At 39.3% G+C, this 19,608-nt stretch overlaps 1 protein-coding gene across 8 annotated transcripts in view; it reads left to right on the forward strand.

Moving 5' to 3' along the window:
* Window positions 1-19,608, forward strand: part of Frmpd4 (FERM and PDZ domain containing 4) — a 965,131-nt gene that overhangs the window by 696,611 nt on the left and 248,912 nt on the right. For all 8 annotated transcript variants that reach the window (XM_040744035.1, XM_040744036.1, XM_040744041.1 and 5 more), the window contains one exon: window positions 18,224-18,340. In XM_040744035.1, the coding sequence (XP_040599969.1) occupies window positions 18,224-18,340 (117 nt within the window). The remainder of the gene's footprint in view (window positions 1-18,223; window positions 18,341-19,608) is intronic.

The raw sequence follows: 19,608 nt of genomic DNA on the forward strand, positions 1-19,608 counted from the left end.
TACTCAACTAGTTATTTTGGGGTTTCTTTTTGTTTTTTGTTTTGGTTTTACGAGACAGGGTTTCTCTGTATTGTTTTGGAGGCTGTCGGTCCAGCCCGGCCTTGAACTCACGGAGATCTGCCTGCCTCTGCCTCCTGAGTGCTGGGATTAAAGGCGTGTGCCACCACTGCCTGGCTTCAACTAGTTATTTTGGATAAGAATAAAGTAGAGGAGTCAAGAAAAGTTCCCCCGAGTGTTTAATGTGCTGTTGGAGGGGCCTAAAGCCAAAGACAAGGATTAAGGACAAATCAGGTATTGGGTGTGGAATTGGAGTTCTAGATGCTGACAGAACTTCTTAGGTAAATAGTTATAACAAGGACTCCACTAATAGAAAGGATCTCTTGGATGCTCTTGGTTACTCTTGAGGGGTGAATTAGAACTCCATTGGATAGTGATCAAGATTCTTCTACATTAGAAGCTGAGATAACCATGGATGTGTTTTGTCCCACATTGCCTACTCAAACTAGTTCTCAAGGACTCTTCTCTCTTGACCAGGAACTCCTAATGTCAATATCAGGTAAGGAGTGGGTGCTGACTTCTACCCCGACAAACCCTTGCCAGGCTACCTTCAGTACCCTTACCTATCAGCCACTGTCCATCTGGAAACCTCAAACTGAAATCTCTAGCAACCAGGTTTATGCTTTATTTTAGCATCATATTAGGCTGGTTACTTAGGTGTGAACCTTGGACCAGTATAATCAACTTGACCTGACAGCTCATTAGAAACAGAGTCATGAACATTCCCATAAACCCACTGGATCAGAAGCTTCTGTGTGGAGCCTTTCATGTTATGAAAGGCTTTCAGGCACTTTTCTAATAAATGTGTCAGCTAGTTGCTAAAATCTCTTTCCTGGAAACATTCACAGCCACAGATACACTATTATTGTCAGATGGAGGAGATTTTTAGAATGTGTCTAATAAAAACTTCTGTATGTCACATATTGTTACAATGGAGTTCTTTCCTTGCAGTTTGTAAATAAATGTCTTCCTTGCTGTGGAAATAATTACTCCATGATATATAACTATGGGAAGCTTATTGACTTCCCCAGTGTATTCATCTCACTTTGTCTCTATGACACATCTTAGAAAAAGTGCATTATGGTATGGCTCGGCCATGATTTGCCAAAAAATTACGTTTGGATAGTAAAAGGTCGATGGAGCTTGTGGCCATTTCTTGAGTTAAGGCGGAGAGAGTGAGCCTAGGTCTCTCCTTGGATCTTTCCTTGTGTGCAGTGATCAAATGCCTACAGGTGGAAGAGATAGAATGAAAAATATGAATGAACTCTAAATGAACGTCACGGAAGATGGATGAAAACTAAGGAAGTCTTACGTGGTTGCTAATAGTGCCATATATCTTGCCTAGGTTTTATAGTAATTGTCATGAGAGAAATAATTGTTATCAGTATTGTTGTGGAAATATGATATCAGAATGGAGAACTATGAAAGTAATTTTTTTCCTTTAAAGCAAGGGCAGTTCTTGTTACCTCCAGAATTTACTGAAAACATAGAGCACAATTGTGGTTTCCCTTTGCAGAGATCCATGGTATAATCCTTCTGTTTTCAGCACAGATGTAGTCCTACTTATCCTCTTTGCTTAATTGCAGATGGTTTAGTCTTATCACATATCTACCTGGTACAATTCTCCTAATCAAACGTTGCTCAAGGAAAAGGTTCAAATAAATGGAGCAAAAGTAAATATAAAGGTGGTACTGCATGGGAAGTATGTGCAAATTGGCTTCCTGTATCACTGACACATTATCAAATATCCCTACAATATTTTTTCTTTCAAGTGGTAGGGGAGGGGGGCTATATAAAAACCTTTAGTTGACTTGATGGTAACTTTTAAACATTTATTTATTTGTGGTTTTATGTGTATAAGTGTTTGCTTCCGTATATGTAAGCATAACTCATTATGCCTGGCTCTCAAGAAACTAAAAGTATGTCATCCCCTTTTACTGGAGTTACAGATGGTTGTGAGATACCATGTGAGCTCTGGGAACTGAATCTAGGTCCTCTGCAAGAGTAGGTAGTATTCTTAACCTCATCTCTCCTGACCTCCATTGCTTTCAAAAAGAAAAGCCTGATAACACAATGTTGGGTGGGTAATGGAAGGGGTAGTGAGTCTGACAGGAGAAGAAATGGTGAGGGTGATCATAATATAATATACAAAATTCAAAAAGAACTAACAAATATTTTAGAAAGAAAAGCACCAACTGATATATGCCTATTTTCAAGTGTATGTATTTGTATCCCATATGAGGCCTTTTCTACTCTATTCCTACACATTTTCATGACCTTGGCATTGTACAGATATTGAGGGATTTAATGAAATGCTGGGTTTTACCCTTGACATTTAGACTGACAGCACTGAAAATCATTTTCATCTCTACGCTTAGTAGTGAGCCCACAGTTGTGCCTTTATACAAACTCTTTCAGAAAATTTGGAGCACCATGGGCTGCATGTTGTTTCAGGACGGCGGCAGAGAGAAAGAAAGTTATGTCAGTACAGGACTAAAGACATGAGTCTCTGTATTAATAATTCTAAATGAAATCCAATAGAACTCTTCTAGAATTACATAATAAACAAAGTATACTAGATTTATATTTTTAGTTTGCATTAACTATAACCTATTAAATATCACCAGCATTTACAAACTCTTGGAAGGGAAGCTGGTGGTCCAGTTAGCAACAGCACCTGAGGCATGCATAAGTATTCCTTCACTCTCTGCCTTGCTTCCAAAGGAACCCCACAGGTCTACTATAAGCATCTGCTCTTTGGGATTCTAATCAACTGTATAGAAAGCATCTCTAGCAGACACCAAGATAAAGGGTCAGACACAACTTGTGCCTGAGATGAAAACAAAGAGGTTTATTTTAACTAGGTGGCTAAAATTTAACAAAATACGAACAAGGCAAAAAAGATATACACTGTTACACATTGTGAAAGCCTCTTATAATATGTCATTTGAAAACCTTTACACACCATTTACACACCAGCTTGAACTTCTGTTACCCTTGGTCCAGGGCATGTTGGTGTGAATTTTGCAAAACAGCCACTACTATACATTTTTTCCATTACAGTTTGGGAGTGTGTATCAGTTGCATATTTGACACACCATCCATCCAAATCATAGGCACATCTGTTTATAAGAGATCACTTGTCTCAGGGATTTATAATGTCCCATAAATATTCAGGTATGTCTGCACTCAATGAAAAGTCCGTCTCCGGCTCAAGTACTATGGCAAACAGTAACTTTACTCATTTCCTCTGAGTGATGAACTGTTACCCTGATGATAAAAAGAGTTTTCACCCCAAATCTATGCATCTGGACCTTTTCCAATCCTGTTTAAGATTATAGCTTTGGAGACATAGGCCCTGTTGTAATGATGAATGTGACCATCAAAAATCTTGGACTCTGGCACTTTCACTCCCTCAAGAAGGAGACCGAACAAGGGAAACAATAAATGGTTTTCCCAATGTTCTAGTATACACCAGAGGTTGGCAGCTACAGATTTATGACCAAATATGAAACTTTTGTGCGAATAAAGTTTTATTGAAAAGAACCTTAGATTCTAGTTAGATTTGGAACTTAGCCTTGAGTTTCCAGGACAGGGTTCTTTCATCTTTATCCGTTTTTACTTTTAGTTCATAAAATGTACATGCATAGTTCATTGACTTGTCTCCATATCCTTTCTTTAAAAAAACTTTCCTTTTATTATTGTTTGTAGCTAGTACAGGATAATTTTTAAAAAATATTTTGGCTCTCTGTCTAGGTGTGTGCACACATGTGAATACATTATGTATATGCATTTGTGTGTGGTAGGAGTTCACTTGTCTATGTGTGCATTACGTGGAGGTCAGAGGTCAAGATCAGGTAGCTTCTTCAATTGCTTCTCCACCTAATTTTTACATTGTTATTTTGATTTTTGTGAATTGGTCTCTTAGAAACTGGAAGTCACTGTTTCAGCTAGATAGGCTAGTCAGTGAACACCTAGGATCTTCCTGTTCTCCACCATCTGAACATGCCTTGGGCTCATAGGAACATAAAAATGAATATGTTTAGCTTTTATATAAGTGCTGCAAATCCAAAGTCTCCAGCCCCTAGTAGTTTCTCTGGCCCATAAAACAATGAGATGAACTTGTATCTATCTCTTAAATAAAAATACCTTGAAGCTGGCAATATCGCTTAATGGGTAAATAGCTTGCCACAAAACTTGATAACATGAGTTCATTGCCAGGAATGTACATGGTTCAGGGAAAAAACTGTCTCCCACAAGTTGTCATCTGAACCCTTATGTGTATGCTCTGACTTCCTCCAAATTAAATATACCTTTTCTAAAATGTTTTTAAAGCATGCTTTAAATTTAGGACTCTGAAAACCAAGAAGATGAAGTGAACTTTGGTCTAAACAAATAGTTTCTATGTTAAATTGAAAAAAAATAAAACATGATAATATATTAATATGTGAATGTCTCTGACAAAGTCATAAAATGTCTGCATTTTCTACATATCCATTCAAGAAGAAATGCCTGGCATTTGGTTTAGCTCTGTGAGTAGCAGTATTAGTTTTTCAGTCCTCCAGAAGTAAGTGAAACATAGCAGTGAATGCCCTCAAGTTGATGAGTGGTTGCAAAAGTGTTTTAACAACACATTTAAGAATTAGACGAGGCTATTTGGCATCTTCAACCAATGCTGTGTGCCATGAATCCTGAAATCACTGTCAAGGTCTGTGGCAAGATGAATTTAGTGGGGTCTAGGAACATATTCAAGTTCATTATCACAGCTAAATGGAAGACCAGACCCTCCAGGATAGAGATAAATCCACTTCATAATTGTGATGAGTTAAAAGTTGTCTATGTGAGATCATTCAATAAATGAAAGATTTTCCCATGTTTTTCATTCTTCCTACGTCAAACTCCTGATAATTTTTTATTTAAATATAATACTTTTATTAATTCATTTAGAATTCTAATATGAAATTTACCTTAACCACATCTCCCTAATACTCCTTACCCTAACTATTCCCAGATCTATACCTAACCCCTGTCCCAACTTCCTGTCTATTTATTTAAATAACCCATCATGTCCTATTATTATTGTCCATATGTTCATGGATGTGGTACCATCAATTGGAGCGTAGACTGTCTATCTACCACAGGTCACAGCCCTAAAGAAAGGTAACTCTCCACCATTTACCAACCATCAACTGTCAATATCTCCTCGGGTATGGGTGGGACTTGTGACTCCATCCCCACTTAATGGTGGATTTTTAACCTGGATTGATCTTGTACAGGTCTTATGCAGGCAACCATAGCTGTCATGAGTTAATGTGTGAAGAGCCCTTGTCACATTCAGAAGACAGTTTCCTCCAAGTCCTGCCTTACCTCAGGCTCTTAAATTCTCTTTGACCTTCCCTTTTGTGATGGTCCTTGAGCCTTTGGGAGAAAGGATGTGACATAGATTTCCCATTGTGACTGAACACTCAACATACATTTATTATCTGCACTTTGACCAATTGTGAGTTTTTGCATTAACTTCTGCCTAGCTAGCACACATAGCCACTTCTGTGGAGCTCTGATTAAGTCCAGGGTTCAAGAAACAACCCAGAACTGGGACAGTGCCAGGGTCAGGTGAGCCACAATTCCTGCCTTCCCTCAACAGTGGTGTAAGTTCCATGAAGACAAGTGTTCTCTCTGTGTGTCACAGCTCTACCTTATAGAATGACTGGGATCAATGTCAAATGACTGACTGAATGAGTAGAGTATCTTAAAGGTAAGAAGAACTGAGGAGAAAAAGAGATCCTACAAATCATTCTAGTCCATATCCAGCCCACATTCAAGGAACAGAAGAGCATATTGTTGCTATGTCATACATAAGCCTCACCATAGAATCTTGAAAAAGGTCACTTTTCAGTGGAGGCTTGGAGATGACAAAAAAATGTAGCTCTGTACAGAGACTTGGCCCCCACAACACTTTTGTTTCTGCTTGGAATGTTCTCTTAACCCACATTGGCCAATCTTCTCTTGCACAATCTGCCAAACCAAATTCACCTAACAGATTTAATTTTCCGCCTCAAATCTTTTCTGGAAGAAAGAAATACAGGAGAGATAGACTGGTGCCCAGTATTTACTAGTCTTGACTGACCATGATTTGGGCTCCAGGTTCAAGACAGTTGTGAGGAGCTTTGTAGCCAGAATAGAATGCTCTTTGAAACTAAACTCCTTCTTCTGGTGCCGACAGCTGTGTTTACTTTAGCTCACAGTTCCAGTGTTCAGTACGGCATTTTGGAGAAGGCATGGTGGCAGAAGCTTGAGGCAACAGGTCACATTGCATTGCAGTCAGGAAGCCAAGGGAGATGACTGTGCTTGCCCACTAGCTTTCTCCTCTTTAGTCACTATGGAACCCAAACCCAGAGAATGGTGCCACCAACATTTAAGATGTTTGTTCTGATCTAAGTTAAATTAGTCAACATAGTTCCTCCTGGGCATGCTAAAAGGTTCCTTCCGTGGAGTCTGTCAAGTTCACAGTCAATGTTCCATAACTGAATGATGATGAACTGTCAGTTTATGTTCCCATCTTGAATTCTGTTCTCTGAACAATTCCAGGTGCTATCTGTAGGTCCCCTTTGTACCATTTGTTTTATCCAAAATTATCATGTGCTTACATAAACATTCTAATGACTTGTGCATTAGCTCCATTAACAAACAATAGATGCTTGACAATTAGCTTTGGCAGACACAGTGCAGTATGCTTCAGTATGTATTTTTTGAATAACCATGGTTTACAATTCTTTATCATCATTTCATGGCTTGTAAACTGTCATCATCATTACTGATATCTGAAGGACAAGACCACATTTCCACTTTGTAAGGAATTAGGATTACAATAGCTTTGTACTTTTAAAACATCATTAAAGAAAGAGACAACATACATAAATGCAAAACATCAAACTTGATTTGATGCTGATTCAAACGAGCACTTAAAGAGAATGTTACTAGAGTAACAGGGAGATTTGGACATGGTCTATACAGTCAGTAATATTATAGCAATATACAATCTAATGGATCTGATATTGCTGTTAAAAGGAGACTGATGATGTGGATTCAGAGTGATTTACTATGGATGCAATTTGATATTTCAGGTCAGGACATGGTGTTAAAGGAGTGAGGGGTAAGATAGAAACAAAGAATAAATGAATAAGTAGAGGAGATAAGATAGATACAGCACTGTCTTAACCATTGATTTAGTAGGTCAGACCTACTCAGCCTCTACACTTTTGTTATTTTGAACAGAAGGATTCTCTTGTGAGGAGCCACTTTGTGATCCCTAAGATAGTTATGGGTATCTCTCATTACTTGGCACCAGTAGTGACAACTAAGACCTGTCAGCCATTGACAGGTGATCCTGGGGTTGGAGGTGTAAAATCATTCCTCACAAGAACTGGAGATCTTTTTTAACAAAACAAAAATTTATCATATGTGTATATATGTGGATGCTCTTTTACACATATATGTGTGTACATATGTCCAGGTGCCTGTGGAAGCCAGATGAGCGTTGGAGCCCCTTGAGCTCCCTAAACTCTTAGAATTACAGGGGCTTGTGAACCACCTGGTGTTGGTGCTAGAAACTGAAATTTAGTCTTCTGAAAGGGCAGGAAGACCGTCTTCCCTCCTAAACCATCTCTCCAGTTCAGAAACAGAGATTATGATTGAAGAACACAAGAGTCTGTTGGGTCAGGCCTGGTGGCATATGCTTTTAATCCCAGCATTCAGGAAACCAAAACAAAAATGTAGATTTCTGGGAGTTTGAAGTCATTTTGGTCTACTTAAAGAATTCTAGGTAGTCCAGGCTACATAGAGACACTCTGTTTCTTGAAAAAAACAAACAAAACAGCAAGGATGTTTATTGGACTCTGTTTTAATGTTTCTATGTGATTGAAATTTCTCAAAATAAAGAGAAACAGGCAGGTATAATTAGGACCATGAATTTACTGTCTAAGGAGAGGCATATCCTGCTACTTTGAGCTGTCAAAACGTAAACAAACTTACATCAAGGAAACTGGTCAACACATAAAAGCTGAGCATTAGTAAGGTTTAGACTTGAACCCTTTTACTTCCCTTGAGACCTCTGAGTTGTTTCTTCACAACAGCAGGGGGCTTCTAGGAATACTGAGGAAATGTGTTCATTGAGCATAGTGTTGTCCTGTAGGCTTAAAAATCCTTGAGCTGCATGCCTGCTCACTGTCATACTGCTTATTTGAAGAATTCTGTCAACTTAACAGCTACTATTGCATTCAAATAATTGCTATTATTGCACTGTGTTCAGGTGCCAAATCCTACATGTGCTATTAATGTAAGAAGTAGTAGCTGTTTTCGAGTAGGTTGGCCATTGCTGAACTTAAGGGTGAGAAATCATGGGAGGTGTCACGTCTGTTTGTGATCTCTCTCCTAGCAAAGATGTAGAGATGTAGATACCATTTGTTAACAAGTAAAATTAGAGGGTTATGACTTCCATAGTATAGATGTTTTACCTGCGTGTGTGTGTGTGTGTGTGTGTGTGTGTGTGTGTGTGTGTGTGTGTGTGTGTGTGTGTATGCATGTATGCCATGTTCATTTCTGGAGGACATGGAAACCAGAAGGGGACATCAGAGCCCTTAGGCTGGACTTAAAGATGGCTATGAGCTGCTATATAAAAGACAGGAAATTACCACAGGTCCTCTGAAAGAGTATTCTTGACTCCTAAGCCACCTTTCCAGCTCTTCATTACTGTTCAATTTTGAATCCATTTATGAAACTTTAATATAACTGGATGAACTCACATGTCAGATTAGTAAATCTACCATTATCAGGACAGTGTGAAAGAACTCCAAGGATAGAAAACTAAAGCTGTTAGATCTTCACCATTAAGGAAATCACAATGGACTAAATATTGTCCTGGCTTGTTTCTCTGTTGCTGTGATAAAATACTGACCAAACCAACATGGGAGACAAAAGTGTTTATTTCATTTACACATTGCCAATCTATAACTGAGGTAAGTCAGAGCAGACACTCAAATAGGAGTACAGGCAGGGACCATTAAGGAGTGCTCCTTACTGGTTTGTTCCCCATGGCTTGCTCAACTTGCATTCTTACATCTCCCAGGCAGGACCACTTGTCTAGGCGTGGTATCACCCACAGAAGGACAGGCCCTCCCATATCAATCAACAATCAAGAAAATGTCACACAGAAATGCTCCTAGGCTGATCTGATAGGGAAACTTCTTTAACTAAAGTTCTCTCCACCTAGGTGACTCTAATTTGTGTCTAATAAGCATAAGCTAACCAAATAGAGTATAAATAAAAGAAATCATTCTAACTGAAGTTGTTACAATAAACATACTAATAAGCAGATACTTAGCATTGCTAAGTTCAGGGTGCAGAAACTTTTTTTTGATACTCTCTTGGGCTTGAACACACAGTATTCAGTAACTATATAAGGTTGAAGCTCCCTCCTTAATGGCATCATGAACACCAAAACTACTCATGAGCACCAAGATCATCATGGAATGACAAGAATATTCAGAAGTTGCTTTCTGCTCATTGCAGTCATAAGGATTTTGGAAGATGCATCAATTTTGAACAGCTATGGAATGAGAAAAGGAGGTGGCATAGGTGAGCAGAGCATTCAAGTGAAAGAAAACAGCATAAACAAAAACTTGAAAATATGAATGTAGAAAGTGTGTGTTCAGATAATGATAGGGAGAACAGTTTAAATAGCTTTATGAAAACTCAATAGGATGCTAGGCTGGAAAAATCTGAGTGAGGTGATTGTGGATGCTTTTTTCTGAATCAACAGTTCTGGTTTTCCTTTTATATTTTGTTTTCTGATTCTTGCGTGTTTGCATATGTACACATGTGGTGTGTGGTACATGCTTGTGAACGTGTGCTTGTTTAAATGCATGCAGAGACCAGAGCCAGAGTAAGACGTCAGGGTTCTTCCTCTATTGCTCTCCACCTTCTTTTCTTTAGTCAAGGTCTCTGACAGACTAATAAACTTGCCATTTGGGCTATGCTAGCTCCTTTGTCCAGTCCTGGGATAAGTGGTAATCCCATACCTGGATTCTTATGTGAGTGCTGGAAATTCAAACTCAGGTCCTGATGCTTGCAGAGCAAGTGCTCTTGCACACAGAGATATCTCCCAGTCCACTTCTTTACAAATTATTTTCCAGGACTCAGAAGTCCATGCAGTATAAACTAGTCACTCAGTTTGTTACAGGTATTAACATATTCATGAAAAAGTAGTGATAGAAACTGTGTTTGATGATCTAAATTATAGTGGTCCTTACCATCCCCCAGTGTGATGCTTAATATAGTCAATAGTTTTCAGAGAAGACAACTAATTATCATCAAAGAAAATTTGTACAGTTCAGGCCATTCTCAAACTTACTGTATAGCCAAGAATGACCTTTATCTCCCAAGCTTCCTCCTGGGCACTATGATTTACATTATTTACATTCAAGCACCAATGCACTCTGATTATGCAGTGCTGGGAATTGAACCTAGGCCTGCCTTCCTGCATACTTGGTCATGCTCTATAAACTGCACTGCATACCCAGACTTAATAATTAACGTTTGGGGGAGGGTAATACTGGAATTGAACATGAGATCTTTTATATGTAGGTGGGTGGGCTGTATCTCCTGCTTAATAATTAAATTTTTAACATATCCTTTTGCTCTGTTGTGATTTTTTAAAAAAGCAACAACCTATTAATGTGCCTGACACAATGCTTGCTAGGGCAACAATGTGTAAACCTGATGTTCTCACCGTACATACTCTTATTGTCCAGAAGACAAAACTGACAGTGTAATGTGTAAGATTCTATGACCACGTCACTGTAGAACGAACTTTGTTTCTTTGTTGATTCTATTCAAGTTTAAACAGTACTCAGAATCACAGAATTAAAAATGATCATGAACACTGCCCTCACAGAGTGACTTTGCAGCTTAATGTATCCACTTAGCATGACATGTTTACTGGGGGAGGGTGTACAACTATAAACTCAGGAAAAGATGCATACCATATTGTAACAAATAGAACTCAAGACTTCCTATATTTTGCTTGGTCTCTCATACAATTTAAGGCAACTTATTGTCACCCTTCCAGATTCTGAAGAATTCAACCATCTAAAACATACAAGTGTAGTTTGCCAAATTCTAATTCAAAGTAGGACTGTGTATGACTTGAATAATGACTCTCGTGTGTAATAGATACCCAGTCATTCTAGACACCTGTGTTCAGTCCCATCAGATTTCCTGGGCCTGGCTCAGTACTGTTCATAAACTAAGGCTTAATACCAGGCCATAGTGGCTTACACCTGTAATCTGAGCATTCAGGAGGCTGAGGCCGCAGGATCACCAATAGTTCATGGCCAGCCTGAGATACATATTAAGTTCCAGACCAGCCTGGACAAAAGGGAAAGACCCTATCTAAAAACAAATTAGTCTTAGGTTTGCTTGTATCTATTTTTGGAAGGAGAACAAGTTAGCCTGGATTTCACTCTTCTACCTGATTAGAAGATATAGCTCACCCAACAGGGTGGGAAAGGTCTGATATGATAGTCATCTCACAAGTGGTTTGATTGTGTAGGCTGGTAAATCATATAATGGAGCAGATGAAACTAATCAGGAAAAATATTTAGTGCCATTGTCAGAATATACATTCAAATGTCATTGTACCGTAGTTAAGCTCCTGAGTCATAATAAGTTTCTACTTAACTAAAGTGACTTTGTGATGAGTATACTTGGGATGATGTGCTATTGCAAGGCTTGACATTAGTATTTAAAGGTGTGTTTTACTTCTTCATTGTACTTCCATGTCCTCCCTGTCACAACAGAAGCAATACCTTCTAAATGGTTGGTGGGATGCCTCTGTCTGGATGCCTTTGATGTTCTAGTTCCTCGAGTGCACCTACCAAAGCCTACCCATAAAGGGTCATGGGAAATCAAGCTGCTACCTGCTGTGTGAAATCAAAATCCATTAGTGCTACACTGGAGGTTGCATAAGAAGACAGGATATTTGGGAATAGAAGGAACAGAGGACAGTGCAATTAAACTCAGGTGATAAACAACATCCAGCAGACCTGATAGCCATGTCCTTACACACAATGGGGATAATATACTACAGGACAAGCCTCCCTAGTGGTCATGCTAAGGATCCTTCTCCAACCACAGTAGAGTACACCATGGTAGGCACAAAAGGATCCTGGCTGTCATCAGAACTTGCAGCTTTTAAAATCTAACTAGACCCATATCTCATTGTTAAATTTTCTCTCTCCTTTTCTTTTTCCTTTATCCTACCCCCTTTGCATGTGAACTTAGAAGCAAGCATGAATATCGGCTGCTGAGGGTATTTAAAGGCATCGGGTACATTTGGGTATCATAAACCAATGTCATTTGAACTGTCCTGTCGGGACATAAATAAGCATCTAGTCAGCCTACACAGGACACAAATAAACACAGCAAAGAAATGATCCCACCCAAGTATAACTTAGTGAACAAGTGAGTACATTGGACTTCCTTACTGGAGTTTGGGTGGGGTGTTCTTTCCAGTATCATGGGTGACTCAAAGGCAGCTCCATCACCAAAAAGCCTACCATAGGATAGGTGATGATTCAGAAATGCTGAACAATCAAAATGTCTCTCCTCTTTGGCAATTATTACTGCCTATGCATGACCAGGGAACCTTTTGGAAACCTTGGATGTTTTAGGAACTCCCTGAGACTTGTCAGTTTCCTTTACTTCCTGGAACTTGTAAGTTTCATCTACTTTCTGAGTCTTAATGAGCTTCCCTCCTCCTTCAGTAAGGAAGGTTTTAAACTTGGAGGACATAGCTATAATGTGCCTAGCCTCTAACCTTGACAGCAAAATAAATGAGAAAATGTTTTTGTTTTTTGAGTCTGTATGCAACACTGTGTAACCTAGGGTTCATCTCAAAATAATTCCTGTGAGTTCAGAGAAGAATGATCAGATTCGGTCAACATTTATTTTGTTGCGTTTTCATAGTGCCACCCAATGTCAAGGATAAAAAATCAAATAAATAAGTCTTTGGTTTTCTCATATTTGAAACAGACATAGGTCACTTCTCTGCACAGGCTCAAGGACTGCAAATTAATATTGGCTGCCAGTCTTATACAATTCTTACTGAATGTATAAGGAAGCTCATGAGCTCTTGTCACTCTTAATTGTGGTAGTGTAAGTCGCTTGGAGTAGGAAACTGCATGGGTTAGTCTTGAGCACTCTTCTAACTCACTAATGCCAGCAGTCATTTGGCTTAGGATGGTTACAGTTGGGTTCTTACCTACTGTGCCTATTTCTGTTCCCAGAACAGTCTGTATAAAACATGGTGTCCGCCCAGAGATCTAGTTTCCCAGGAAAGTATGTTGGCTTGCAACTGTATTCATACAACCCTGAGGACTGAGTCAGGAGTACTGCAGGGATTGTGCTAGAAATTGTAGTTGGGTGCTAAAAAGCTAATGTAGCTCCTCTGAAAGGGCTCTTAAAAAGCTAGTCATCTCTCTGAGCCCTAGGGAAGCCTGGTTTAGCAGCCTACTTGGCCTCTAGCCACTAGAACTAAGAAAGACCCTTTCCCTACCTATGACCACCAAAAATGTCTCCAGACTCTGCTAAATTACTTTGGAGATTAAATCAGTTCAATGTGAGAAATACAGTGGAGGATATATTGTTTTCCCAGATGTGGAAAACAAGGTAAAGTTAGATTTACCAGAGGGTTGTTCATATAATAAGCAGCAGAATTTATATCTACCTGACTCAAGTCTTTGGAAACTTATTTCAGAACCCTTCAGGCCCAATTTCGGATGATGAACTGCTAAGCTATTCCAAGGAAACTCAGATATCCTGGGCTGCCTGCTGGTGGTTTCTAAGAGTTCACCCTATCTTAGGATGGACTAAACATGGAGATTCTGTCCAGCACTTAGACACAGACACACAGCAGGAGCATGTCAGTTACTTCTACCAGTCATCTTAACATAAATAGTTCTGCAACTTTGCCTGACCCATTCATGCATAGATGTTCTCATTTGAAAAAAGTACACTGATCATTTTTGCTCATGGATAGTTTCTGTCTGTTGCAAACAATGGATAAGTGAAACTCAAAGTTGCAAACCAGTTCAGTCAGTCTAGGGGAGTTTCTGGAATGATTTAAATAGCCCTGACAATGTAGGTCGCTATTTTTAAGGCTGAGGTAAGTGTTTGAAAGTGGTTCACATAGCCATGATCTCAGATAGGAGTTGCAGAATATTAGAATTGCAAGTAGTCTCAAAGCTTTGCCTGGGAAAAGAAGAAACTGGCCCTCTGTACCCTGGATCACAGAGCTTCTGGTAAAAAACAATCTGTCATCCCTTCTGCCTTTATTTGAAAACATCTTGCTAAATGGAAGTTGAGCTCATCAACTTCTAAGTTTATGGGAAAAGGCCACTGCTTGGTTCGGCCTCTTCTTGCATTCCTGTTGCCAGACTGGGAAGGAAAATTAAGTGAGTCTTTTACTCTTTTGCCACTCAGAGTTTTATGTTCTTTTCACTAGGCTCAGTAGAAGACACCATACTAAACTGTTTGTACTGTTCCTACACTGTGTTAATATTCTCATACTAACACAAGTCCTTTTAAAGAGAAGAGAAACAGATCTTGAGGATAGGCGGGTCCAGTGGTTTGTCCAAGGTTCATTTATTTGGGTAATACATGAAAAAAGAGTCTGTTTGCAATTCTTAACCTCAAGTGATCATCAATATTGTTCAACTGCTACATGAGATATAGGACTGCTTAGAAATTATTTATGGACATTTTTAATTTAATAGAGTGTCCTACAAATTGTGATGCTAGACTGAAATGATGCCATGGGAACAGCCGGCATACCATCATCAGCAACACTGGTAGAAGTTCAGCAGAACTGCTAGGGTCCTGCATGGTCTCCAAAGTGCTGGTCAGGAGGAATCTTGAGGCTGAGATGCACTTGGATGGGAAAAGTAAGACTTCCTTCAAAGATGGGGGATTGTACAATGCCTCAAGCCCCTGAGATTGTGCACAATAACTCAGAATACATTCTGAAACTGTCAGGGGAAGAAGAGCATGCATCTCCCATAGGCATCCCCGTGGACCATTATTTCCCCAAATGAACATTTCTGCACAGAACAGTTCAGTTTTGCACAGTGCTACCACAACTGCCTGGCCCATTCTAAGGAACTGAGCATGATTTCTGAGTTTCTTAGAGCAAAACAGCCACCTCTTTTACTTGCATGTTGACCCACTCTGCTGTCCACAAGGGCTACTCTTACCATTCTTTGTAGAGCCAGGCATGATGTCTTATGCTTACAGTCCCAGCACTAAGGAAGATGACAGCAGGATTTCTGTGAGTTCAAGATCAGCCTAGGACACATAGTGAATTCCAGGATAACCTGAGATAGAGGATGAGATCTTGTTGAAAAAATACACAAAACAAAATATACTGGTTAGAAAAGGTTATGCCAGCAGTGAGAAAACAGGTCACTTGGGAATAGTGCAGAGGCTGGTGAAACTTCTATGGTAATAGCAGATGAAGGAGGTCTCTAGAACTATTGTTTCTCCAGCTAACAGAGAGTATTCACTATCTTCCAAGGCTATATAATCTATTGGAGCAGGTCTCTCAGCCACCATACTCAGAAGAACCCCTCCCTAGTTCTGACATCTATTCTTGATTTTTCTCAAAACTGCCACACTTTACAAGTGTTTTTGTTTGTTCTCCTTACACTTTTACATTGCTGGGTTCTACTGAAGCCTTTGTGACCAACCTATTTTAAGTCAACTCTTTAATAGGCAGATGTAGTTCATCATGTGTCTTATTGCCCCTTGACCTATAAAAGCACAGCTAGTATGTGTGGTAGTTCTATTCTGGTGGTGGTTTCTGGCCTAGTGCTCCTTTCTGTTGCTGGCATTCAATTTTAGGCAGAGACTTTATTTGAAAACATCTTGCTGAGTGGTTGTTTGCTAAACTCTGGACATACTAGCCAGGCCAGAATGTAGTATATAATAAAATTCAGCAAATAAAATAGAATCCAAGCTTCCTGCAGCTCCTCATTAGAATGCTGTGTTTGACATTTCAATTGTATTAGGGAGCTTGTGCCTTTCCTTAGGTGATTAGTGTTTCATGCTGTGTGTGTGGAAAGGGGCCAGGGCAGCAAACCAAGGGGGGAAAAAGATACCCTGTGTTCGTCCCTCAGAGGAAAAGGGTTAACAGGAGCAGGATATGTAATTTAAGATTCCAAGAGACATTGTAGCATTCTGTATATATGCTTCCTTCCAAAGTCAAGAATAGTCTTTGTGTCACTTCTAAGTCTACTCTAGCTTTGGGGGAACGTTTTAAACAACTGAATTGGCTGTATTCACGCCACTAAGAACTTGTTTTCTTGGTCCCATCTCAGTTTTCTAAATGTGTTCCCTGATGGTATATGGAGAACTGCTGTGGGTACTTCTTTGTTTGTTTATTTGTTGTTTGTTTGTTTGTTCTAGTACCTCAGGGTAGCAAATTTGTGTGTTCTCTCACCTGGCGGAAACAGCAGTTTTTTTTTTGTTTCTTCAAAACCACCAGCGGAAATTGCCACTGCTGACATTTGCATAAGCCAGGGAAACAAAAGAGGTGGCCATGTATTTTCTTTTAATAGTCAATGAGCAAGAAATGGCCTTACAGTGGCATTCTAAATTTACCACTCCTATTAATTTTGTGAACACTTATAATCTACACTCTTGATTGGAGGACATAGCGAGATTGAAAAGAAGTCAAGGAAAAGCAATAGAAGGGGGTTTAAATTATGCAAATCTTCCTCTCCTGCGGAGGAGTGACAGGAAATGGGCTTGCATCTCTTGACACAGGTTGAGTCACTGGTTGGACAGATGTGGTGACCAAGCAAGGGCATTGAGGAAAGGCATTGCTTTGGATATTCACTGTAGAAGGGCAACAGGCTGTATGAAAACCAGCACACGTTGCATCCTATGCAAGAAGGCCAAGCAGAGAGGCAGGTGACAAGTGGAATCATGCCCTGCCTACACTTACTCTCTAGGCTGCCCTTCCTTGATCACACCAGAGAAAAAGCTTCCTTTTTGTTGTAAAGGACTCTCTGGGGGCTGCGGCTGCACTGACCGTGAGTCCCTGTAAACATCATCACCACTATTTCCCCGCTTATTTTGGTTGGTGACAATCTGGCATTTGGAATCACTACAGGATCTTAGAGGCTGGTTATTAAAAGAGCTACTTCTCTTTGACCAAAGGAACCACATGACAAGGGATGTGGACTAAGGCTAAATTGGCGTTCCTTGCTTCCCTCCAGTATCGTGGGTAAGGACTGAATGAGTGTTGGGCATTCATGGGAATACAGGGATGAAGGGTTCAAACTAGTATTTGGTGATCACTTCAGAAACTGGCTACAGCTTTCTAATTATGGACTGTGACTGTGTAATGCTGCCTGTCACAATGGCTTGTCACAGGAGTGATGGGCTTTTTCTTTTGCTTTTAGAAGACAGAAATATAGAAAACATTTTCCAGTCTTAAACTATACTGACAGACAAATTGACTTTGGGGTCTTAGAAAGTGGAAAGATAATGTGAGAATATTTGGTACAACTTAACTGTGAGGGTTTGTCTAATGTTCTATGACTGACTGTGTTTGGCGTGTGCTTAATGTGAGTATACATTTTATATTTTGACCATAGGAATCCAGGAAACTTCAGCTTACTTTTTTCATAAAGCATAAAACATTTATTTATCTCCATGTGTGTTTCTTTATATAACACTGTGAAATCTATATATGTGCCTGAAATACCTAAATATCTAGCATATCTGATATGCCTCTTGTGGTCAGAACTATAAAGAAGCTATGATCAAAGCTTCCCAGAGCAAAGTTACTTAATTTTAGTAACCCATTAGTTTCCTATCCATATAATGTATAAGTATACTTCCCTCATGTGAATTCAATGGAAAATGAGTGCTCTATTGCATACAAAATGCCTAACATGCTATCTGATGTAAAGATGTTCTTTAAAGTTGGTATATGGTCAGTTATGCCCACAGCTCACAGTGTAGAGGAACAAGACATGAATCCTTGTGCTGTGATCTAAAAGGTATGTTCAAGAGTCAGAGGTGATGATATTCTCTTTGTTTCTAGCCACAGGACCAAGTCTTCGGGCTGGCCGCCTCCCTCAGGAACCTGGGCCTTGAACCAGGTGCCACCCTATGGATGGGAGATGATGACAAACCGAGATGGCCGTGATTACTTCATCAAGTAGGTTAAAAAGACACCAAAGAATTTGTCCCATGTTCTTCTAGTTTGGTTTAATTAAAAAAAAAAGATTTTATTTATTCTGTGACAATTGTGTAATGTATAAAATGTCTTTTGATCATACCAATGCTCTACTTAGTTCTCTTATGCTCCCTCCCTCTGGAAACCTCTCCCCAACAGGACCCTTTCTTAGTTTTGTATCTTTTTATTTTTCTAATAACTCATTGTGTTTAATTAGGGGAAGTTATATGTATGTTATGCTGGATTGTTGCATAGATAAGTGGATCACAGGTAACTGCTTCCATAGCATAGCAATTCTTGCTGACAGCAGAAGTGTGCACTACGAAATATTTGGTAAATTGAATCCATTGTCTAAAACTAAAGAATGATGTGGAATCTTGTTATTTCCAACATTTTCAAGGAGTAGTTAAGAATGTTACTGAGTTGTCAACTAAAATGATTATGTGTTTTCATAATACCTCTTACTACAAATTTTTGTTTATATATTGATTTGGATTAGAGATTTTATGGTAGTCTTATTTCGCTTGTGTTAAATGAGTGTACATCACAGAATTCCCTACTTAAGCCATTTTGGATGTATTTTTTAGGAGCATCAATGGTGTTAGACATTTATTTACTACTGTCAAATTCCATGGCTTTTGTGTCACCCTTGTCTTTGTTTGATTCCTTTTGCTACACTAAACCACTCTGACAAAATCAACTGGGAAGATGAAAGTGTATTTAGCTTGTACTTCTAGGTCACAGTATATAACTGAGGGAAGTAGGGAAAGAACTCAAGAAGGAACCTGGGAATAGGTATTGAAGCAGACACCATGAAGGAAAGATGTTTGCTGGATTGTTCTCCTGACTGGCTTAGCATATTCTCTAAAACAACCCAGGATCATCTTCAAGGCATGTTACTCCCCATAGTGATCTGAGTACTCCCACATCAACCATCAGTCAAGAAAATGCCTATTTAGACATGACTATAGGCCTTCTTGATTGACATTCTATTCCAATTTACAATGTATGCCAAGTTGACGATAGCAAACACCCCAACGCTTCAAAGAAATTTCCTAAGCAGTGCATTGTCACTCCTAGATGGTGTCTGCCTAAAAACAAAGTAAGCCAGTTTCACAAGATATGGAAGGTTCAGAAGGAGAGTGAACTACTTGAGTAATAGCTTCCAAGTACCTTTGCATTCCCATTTTTATTGTATTCATCCTCCTGAGTGAATAAAAGCTAGAAGCTGGATGTAGCCACTGGTGAAT

Source organism: Mesocricetus auratus, unplaced genomic scaffold (genome assembly GCF_017639785.1).
Source record: "Mesocricetus auratus isolate SY011 unplaced genomic scaffold, BCM_Maur_2.0 Super-Scaffold_100003, whole genome shotgun sequence".
Classification (NCBI taxonomy): domain Eukaryota; kingdom Metazoa; phylum Chordata; class Mammalia; order Rodentia; family Cricetidae; genus Mesocricetus; species Mesocricetus auratus.